General features: G+C 44.6%; 1 protein-coding gene across 1 annotated transcript; it reads left to right on the forward strand.

Annotated features, from left to right (window-relative positions):
* Positions 1-395: 395 nt before the first annotated feature.
* Positions 396-8,885, forward strand: LOC311057129 (E3 ubiquitin-protein ligase rififylin). Its single transcript, XM_084074068.1, has 6 exons — positions 396-500; positions 3,666-3,899; positions 4,583-4,714; positions 5,434-5,641; positions 7,563-7,589; positions 8,609-8,885. The coding sequence occupies exons 1-6, from the start codon at positions 489-491 to the stop codon at positions 8,788-8,790; spliced, it is 795 nt and encodes a 264-aa protein (XP_083930194.1). The 5' UTR covers positions 396-488; the 3' UTR covers positions 8,791-8,885.
* The last annotated feature ends 202 nt before the right edge of the window (positions 8,886-9,087 follow it).

The raw sequence follows: 9,087 nt of genomic DNA on the forward strand, positions 1-9,087 counted from the left end.
TAGATTATGCATTACATTCACCCATTCACACACCGATGGCAGAGGAAACCATGCAAGGCACCAACCTGCTCATCAGGAGCAATTAGGGGTTCAATGTCTTGCTCAAGGACACTTCGACACTAACTCTGGGGAGCCCTGGATCGAGCTGGGAACCTTGCGGTTCCCGTCCGGCCGCTCTACCGGCCACTCTACCACTGAGGCTCCTTTTGTGTAGCATGATAACATACGTGTGTGTGACTCCTTTTGTGTAGCAGGTTAACATAACTGTGTGTGACTCCTTTTGTGTAGCAGGTTAACATAACTGTGTGTGTCTCCTTTTGTGTAGCATGTTAACATAACTGTGTGTGTCTCCTTTTGTGTAGCATGTTTGTGTGGACTGCAAGAAGAACTTTTGTGGGCGCTGCTCGGTGCAGCCGGAGCCTCTCCGTCCACCTCTGTGTCACACGTGCCAACGTTTCCGTGGCACCTTCTTTGACCGCGCCCAGCTGATGAGGCTCAAGGTGGGTCACCTGTCTGCTTCTTTACTTGTTCATAGTCTGATATTCAAACCTATCCACTTTCAACCTCCCCATTTTGGTACCTTCATTTATTTGAGTAGATAAGGGTAGTGTGTTTACACACTACTAGACTGAAAGAACGAGCCCAATCGATGGTCTTGAAGGGCGGAGCCAAACCCAGGCGCTGGATTCCAGCGCCTGGGTTTGGAGCACTCTGATTGGTTAGGAGATAACAAGGTCCTAAGACCAGCGTTCCTGCAAGGTTCTCCCAGGCTTTTTTTCTTTTGAAACAAAAAAAAAGGCATGGGTTTCCGAGGCTAACACACTACTGACATTGAGACAAATGACAAAATTAGAATTTGCACGGACAGCGTAACCCCCTAACAATGAGATTCAAGAGTTTCAGTTCCTCAACATGGAAGCAGCAATAACAACAATAACAAAATAAACTAGAAAATGTGCTCCTCGGAGCACAAGTCTCCGCCAGCAAATATTGGAATTTATTCCAAGATTGGAACTTTGATGATAGGCGTTGCGCCTTTGCTTCTTCATCAGTTTGCAGACAATGATTAGCTTCTTCAGTTTGCATAATAAGAGTTAGTTGCACCGTGTCATCAACTGTGACTGGAAAGTACTGTTCTTGATTAATCCTGTCTAAGCTATTTATATACAGGAATAATCACGAAATCTCAGCCATTTCGTGATTATTCCTGTCTTACCTCTCTTTCAAAGTGACACAGCTATACGTCATGCGTCTCACTAGCCAATCAGAGCACACTCTTTCAACGTATTGTCACGTGTCACGTGAGGCTTGACCAATGTTAGCTTGGCCGAGGGGGGGGGACGGAAAGACAATGATAAGAATACCAACGAGTAGTAAGGTCAGAAATAGCTAAATATGTACATTAATCACAGCACACTTTGTGGTGTACAATTTTACAATACTGTACATTTCATGCTAAAAGGAGAAAAGGGTTAGACCTACGCATAAATCTTACAGTTTTACACTACTACTACCAGTAAGACTCCCTAATCGGGAGATAAGCGACCGTAGGTCACATGTATACAGAAGAGGGCTGTAACGGCGATTGGTTCCTAGTTGTGTGGGCAATGTATAGTTTTGTTTGGTGGTCTAAGAAATGTGGTGGCAGGCATGTTGATGACATGAGTGTAGACATACTGTGTAGTGTGTAGCAATTTGCGTGTTTTTAGGGGCAAAACTGTAGGAGTAGTGGGCAAAAATGTGTTGTGAAAAGCGGCCTGAAGGTGGCGCTAGAAGAGGGCCATGTGAGAAATTAGGGGTGGGGTGTCCGCGTTGCCTTGGCGGACGAATAGGTACCGGCCGCGGCTCTCCCGGACGCTCCTAGCCCGAGTTACGGCATTTTATGTGAGCTGCAGTGGCAGGGGGTCCTCCACTGGGGGCGCCACCACTTTTGCATCCGTTCTGGAGCACCAGGAGTGGGTGGTCCCCGGGAATGCCCCGTGAGCAGCCCCGTTGGGGTGGTCATTTGGTAATTTGTCCACATGTGCTCATTTTTTACACTTGGGGGTCCCCGAGGCAGCTGGGGGTCCCTGGAGCTCCGGGGGTCCTTGGAGGGTGTAGTTTGGCAGGTAAGGAGTGTGTGTGCAAAATCTGGCATGGATCGGGGCAACGGGTGCGGAGATATGAGCAGGGCAAAAGTGTGACGTGCTGATTTTTTACACTTGGGGGTCCCCGAGGCAGCTGGGGGTCCCTGGAGCTCCGGGGGTCCTTGGAGGGTGTAGTTTGGCAGGTAAGGAGTGTGTGTGCAAAATCTGGCATGGATCGGGGCAACGGGTGCGGAGATATGAGCAGGGCAAAAGTGTGACGTGTGTGACGGAGGGACGCACGGACACCTGGAGCAGGTTTCTATAGTAAATGCGACCTACGGTCGCAAAAATCTGGCATGGATCGGGGCAACGGGTGCGGAGATATGAGCAGGGCAAAAGTGTGACGTGCTGATTTTTTACACTTGGGGGTCCCCGAGGCAGCTGGGGGTCCCTGGAGCTCCGGGGGTCCTTGGAGGGTGTAGTTTGGCAGGTAAGGAGTGTGTGTGCAAAATCTGGCATGGATCGGGGCAACGGGTGCGGAGATATGAGCAGGGCAAAAGTGTGACGTGTGTGACGGAGGGACGCACGGACACCTGGAGCAGGTTTCTATAGTAAATGCGACCTACGGTCGCAATAATGTATTAATTAAATCTGAAATGAGCAGCCTGCACTATGTCGCGAGTTAAAAGTATCCTATTATTATTACTATAGGGCTAAACGGCCAGCCACATCTACAGTGGAACGATAACTAGAACAATAACTACAAATGTCATTTTAACCCGTTCAATCCGGGAACGCATCTGTGTCATTTTAAGATTTCTTTGGGTATATATATTTTTGTATATTTCAGTTTTATTCTGTACCTTATTTTTTTGTTGTTTCTCTTGATTCCCATTTATTAATTTTATTTCATTTTCTGTATGTTTTATGTCTTGTTTATTGTGTGGTGCATTATCCGCTCCAAATGCTAGTAATATGATGGGAGCACAACATGGCTATGAGCACAAACAAGTCTGCCAGTACGCTAAATTCGCAACAGAAGTGTGTAATGTGTAGTACTGTGCACCCCATGATCCCTTCCAGCCCATCGTCTTCTTTTTCACCATTTGTCGTGTCATTTATGTATAAAAAAGAAAAAACCACAAGGTGTATTACAAGATATGTCACATATCACACACAATGATATTGAGATGTAAAGCTGTAATGTATCACCTTAATAAAAAGAATACTAAAAAAAAAAAAGATTTCTTTGGGTATTCAAAAATAGAAGATACAAGCTCATTGCACTGAGGTGCTTAAAGGTGCTGTGTGCATACATGTCCTACTTCTAAATATTATATACATGTATGTGTGTGTACAGTGTAAAATATCTATTCACACATATGTGTCCGTGTACGAGAACCTGATCGTCTTGGGTTGTGTTTGAAAACGTATCTTACTGGAAATTGTAAGTAACTGTATTACAAGCGCTTTGATATTTGACAACAATGTACTTTTCCCCTTCACCCCCCACCTCACACACACACACACACACACACACACACACACACACACACACACACACACACACACACACACACACACACACACACACAAAAGGTGCGTGAGCTGCGCGACTACCTCCACCTCCACGAGGTCCCCACCCAGATGTGTCGTGAGAAGGAGGAGCTGGTGGAGCTGGTCCTGGACCAGAACCTTCCCAGCAGCAGCAGTAGCAGCAGCACAGAGACCGGCCCCCAGAACAACGGCCCCACCTCCTCTCCAGAGTTCCTCCTCCCCCTGGCCGAGGGCCCCGCCAGCCCCGACTCCCTGTCCGAACACGCGGATCAACCGGTAGGCTAGGCCTTGTCACAGTTATTACCATCATCATCACACCCCCCCCCGATCGCAATTATTTGAGATAATCCGCAATTATTTTCGCATGATCGTCATAATTGTTTTCATCTTGAAAAGTGTTGATACATTTTCACACGTTTTCAGAAATAGCAGAGATACCAGATAGCTTGTAGATCGCCTAATTCCACTATTTTAATTCGTTTTTGAAAGTATCGAAGTATTAAATATAGCCTATGTTGGCCATAGTTCATTATTTATTTAGATGTTTAGTACTGTCAGTCATGTCTTTGTGTATTTATATTATTTGTCATATCTCACAATATGTTTTGAAAGCCTAAAAGGCAAACAGAAATTTAATTTTGTTTTTTTTTAAATATATTTTTGGAGCTTTTTGTCTGCCTTTTGATTGATATAGATAGTAGACTGACAGGAAATGGGAGATAGATGGGGAGTGGACACGCAGCAAAGGTCGTCGGGATCGGGAGTCGAACCCGCGACACGCCGTCAGGCGGGATATTAGCAGCCTAGGTGGCCAGACAGCTACGCCAGCCGTCCGGGACAGAAATGTCATTTTTATTTATACGTTCACATGTTCAGTGCCAAAAAAACACAATTAAATCGTTAATCGCAATTGTACTTATGACAATGAATGGTCAACTAAACTTTCCTGACGCTGACAGCCCTATGAAGCGGGCCTGGAGCCCGCAGCCCAGCAGCACGCCTCTCCGAACGTCTCCGAGGAAGACGAGGAAGAGGGCGAAGACGAGGATGATGATGATGACGACGATGAGGAAGATGATGAGGATGAGAAGGTACATTTCTTTGTTGTTGAAATCTATGGCTGTTTTAACCTGGTTTCTATTTGTAGAAAGTGGGTCCAACTTCTGTGACTGGTTAACCCATTAAGACCTGAGGACCCGATTCTACAAATGTCTTCTAATCCTAACAGTTTTCTGAAAAGTGTAGTTATATATCAGTGATGCTCAAACGTTTTCATGTGAAGGACCCCCAAAATTATATGCATTTAGCCGTGGACACACCCCCCTCCATCTCAAAATATTTAGTTCCTGGGACCCCCCAGGATTTGCACACATTTTCACGATAAAAACAAAAAAAAGCAAATCTACAAGCTCGTAGCACGACACTCGGTGCCACGCTATGATTTTGTATATCTGCTATTTTTGAATAGCAAAGGTATAAAATAATGTTTGTCCACACAAAAAGTTACTTATTATCTAATTTGATGACCATCGGAGACTCATGAGAGACTCTTTGAGTCTCCTACCGGAGAGTCCGCCGGTCATCAAATTATTTGCTCAGGAATGAGACAAAAACAAAAAAATCTCCATGAATTCAAGGGTTCATGGGATGCGTAATTGATAGAAAATAAGTAATTTTTGGGGTGAACTACTCCTTTAAGGGGCTAAAAACATACCTACTGTACAAGTACACAAACAGCCTCATTGCAATAGTTTCACAGTCACTGCTCGGTTGCTCAAATAAATCACGTTCAGTCGTTGTCCTCCTGCAGTCTTCAGACGGCGAGAGCCTGATGCCCGGCCGGAGGGCGTCCCTGTCGGACCTGAGCCGTGTGGAGGATATCGAGGGACTGAGCGTCCGTCAACTCAAGGAGATCCTGGCCCAGAACTTTGTCAACTTCAAGGGCTGCTGTGAGAAGTGGGAGCTAATGGAGAGAGTCACCCATCTCTACAACGACCACAAAGACCTCCAGACACAAGGTATGGAAAGCTTTTCTACTTTTGACCCGATTCTACAAATGCCTTTTTTTTGTGCCAAGGACCTCCAAAATAATATGTATTTGGCTTGTATATCTGCTGTTTTTGAGAACCACTGTTCTTAACCACTGTTCTAAATCCTAAGAGTTTTGTGAAAAAAGTATGTTACTATACTGTATATGCTAAATTTTAAAATGGCACAGATACTTTCCCTGTTTTAATGGGTTAATACATAATAATCATGCACCACGCAAGTCTCAGCATAGTTCCCATCTCCCTCTTTTTTGTCTGTCAGTATTATATTTTTGCCTGTCAATACAATAGATTGCTGGCCAAATATAGCATTTCATTCACATTGGCCAAAAAATATAAAAGATTATCAGTGAGCGGACTGGTGGCTTCACGTGTATAGAGACACACGGGCGGAAACGGAAGGCCTACAAATTCACGCCCACTTTTGAGACAGCGCTGCTACTCGGGGTCCGTTAGAAAGATGAACTGCAGCACTCAATGCAATCTTTATGAGAGGCATTGTAAAATACCGTCATTTCATTGGTTAACTACTGAGGCTGTAGCGACTTTTTGGGTGTTCTAATAAAGTGTCCCATTTGTTTGATTTGTCCTTTTTAATGTCCCATATCTGTCATCTCGATATACTACCCACAATATACTATAATATACTCCATCAGTATGTCAAAACCGCTAGCATCGGAGATCTAGACTTTAAGTGGTCGCATGGTATATACGTCACGGACGCATCCCTTGAGGTTTTCAATACCCAGAAAACTGGCGAAAGTGGACGTTTTCAATATGTTTTGGTCATTATCTCTGGAACAGAAGGTCCAATCTGCTCAGTTCAAAGCTTGTTGGGTGCGTGACTTTGAGGACATTAAGCACGCAATGACACATTTTCGGGTAATTTTTTTTTTTTTTAGGGGAGGCGAGATCTTAGTTGGGCAGGCGACCGCCTGTCCTGCCTCTACAGTGTGGGTACACCACTGGTCGGCGCTCGGCGCTCGTAAAGACAGTGATGTCACTGAAATGCGACAACTTCTCTGTCTGCCGTCTACCCTCTGCTGTGTTAACATTATGGGTAACTCGTTAAAGTGGCAAATTAAATGTGAAACACATCAACTATTAAGAAAACAAGAAGATATGTTGACAAAGACACTCCATACATTTGGAAACATATTTTTATTTAAATCAATATCGTCTCCAGTTAATGCAGGATAATTTTAAAAGTAGGCTAATTCTCATATCCTCTCATAGGGAATGCATTGAGAGCTGCAGTTCGTCGTTCTAACGGACCTCGAGTAGCGGCGCTATCTCAAAAGTGGGCGTGAATTTGTAGGCCTTCCGTTTCCGCCCGTGTGTCTCTATTGGAGGAGAAACATGCTCGTCTACACCCTCCATAATAAACTAACCAGAAGGTGTCAGCAGTGACAAGGGACTACAGTACAAGGGGGGATTGGGAATTGGTACAATTACCAAATTTGGAGAAAAATGGAAACACATGTTTGGCGCTGATTGGTCCAGCGGGTAAGTTACAGACACACAGACCCTCTTCTAAATGGCTCACGTCTGAGTGTTGAATTAGTTCATCTAACTATGAGGCTTCTATTCTAACTATTCATCTTTCTCAAACTGTTCTGATTGCACATATCATGGAGGCTTACACCTTTCAGTTGACATTATTACCAAAAAGTGAGACTGGCCATGTTCATGTACTGGTGTGCGCACACACTGCACAACGCAATGTTTATTTAACTGTGAGGCCTATAAAGTTGACTGGTCATTTTGTTCTGGCACAAAACCTACAGATATTTCTTGCATCTGTTATCCATCTATTTTCTTCTGTGTGTGTGAGTGTGATTTTGAATTCTTTCATTCATTTGGATGATGAAGTATTTCTTTGTCTTTCCAGTGTCAACCACAACACCAACCAATGAAGGTAAATGTTTGATTTTATTCAAGCTATGTTGTTTTGAAGTCAGTTGCATTTGAATATAAACTCAAAGTCTCACAGCTTGTGTCTTTTCCAGACTGACTGCGAATGAACTACGTGGAGTTAAAGCTTTTTTTTTTGTGAATAATATATTATTTCAAATAATCTGTATGGTAGAGTATGTTAATACAAGATAAATAATAATACAACTGTGGTGGTGGTCTACCTGCTCTTCTACTGAGACATTTTAGATCCTGTGGTTTGGTAGGACACCTACTGGTTGACAAGAGGTATTGCATGAATTAAAACTCATTGAAACTCTTCCCATACATGAGGGACATGAAATGACTCTTTTCAACTACAAGAACTAAGTGAACCATGCCCCATGCCTTGTTAAGTATTTATAATAATAATAATAATACATACAATTTATATTTCTGAGTACTCCGTGTCACTTTACAAAACAGAAACCAAAATAAAAATAACTTTATTAGGAAAGAACTAGATTAAAAAGCTTTGACGTGAGCTGGGAGTGAGTTCCATAGGGAGGGGGCGGCCACTGAGAAGGCCCTGTCACCCCAGGTTCGTTTCTTTGTCTTAGGGATGTCCAGGAGGTTGGCATCACCTGACCTGAGGGAGCGGGAGGGGGGCGTGGCGTTGGGAGGAGTTCAGAGAGGTAGCGGGAAGTCTGGGTCTCAGGTTCTGGGTTTGTTACCATTAAGCTACAGCTCGGTTTCAGACAACAAGGTGTCGGAAACCGATTCATGCCGATTCATGCAAACAAGGTGCATGAACATAGCAGGTATGTACATGATGATATTAGACATTAAGGTGTGGAAAGCATATCACGCTTTGTACATTATTAGATTAAAGGGATATTTCACCCAAAAAATGACTTATTTTCTATAAGTTCATGACCGTCATGACATTATTGGCTTAGGAATGCGACAGAGACAACAGAAACAAAAATAAAGCACATTCCCATTGCCTCTATGTGTGTGTGTGTGTGTGTGTTCCGGTTCCAGACTCTGCCACGGCCAAGCGTCTGGAGGACAACCTGTGTCGCATCTGCATGGACTCGCCCATCGACTGCGTGCTGCTGGAGTGCGGTCACATGGTCACCTGCAGCCGCTGCGGCAAGCGGATGAACGAATGCCCCATCTGCAGGCAGTACGTGGTCAGAGCCGTGCACGTCTTCAGGTCCTGACGTGCACGGCTCTGGCGGAGACACTGTGGACACACATGCAGACGACGGTCTCGATTTCGCTGTCGTTCAGAGCGGTGATTCTCGAAACCGTTGTTTTTGATTTCAAGGACCCCCGTAACTCTGAGAGATGTACAAGTACGGGTTCCGTTTGGTTCCATTTGTACATCTCTCAGAGTTACAGACCTGTAAGGGTCCATTTGGAACCCCCTTGAGGAAACCCCGAGGGTCCCTGGACCCCACTTTGAGAACCACTGGTTTAGAGACATTAGGTGGTGGTGGTGGGGGGGGGGGGCTCTT

Source organism: Gymnoscopelus microlampas (assembly GCF_963454915.1).
Source record: "Gymnoscopelus microlampas genome assembly, chromosome: 12".
Classification (NCBI taxonomy): Eukaryota; Metazoa; Chordata; class Actinopteri; order Myctophiformes; family Myctophidae; genus Gymnoscopelus; species Gymnoscopelus microlampas.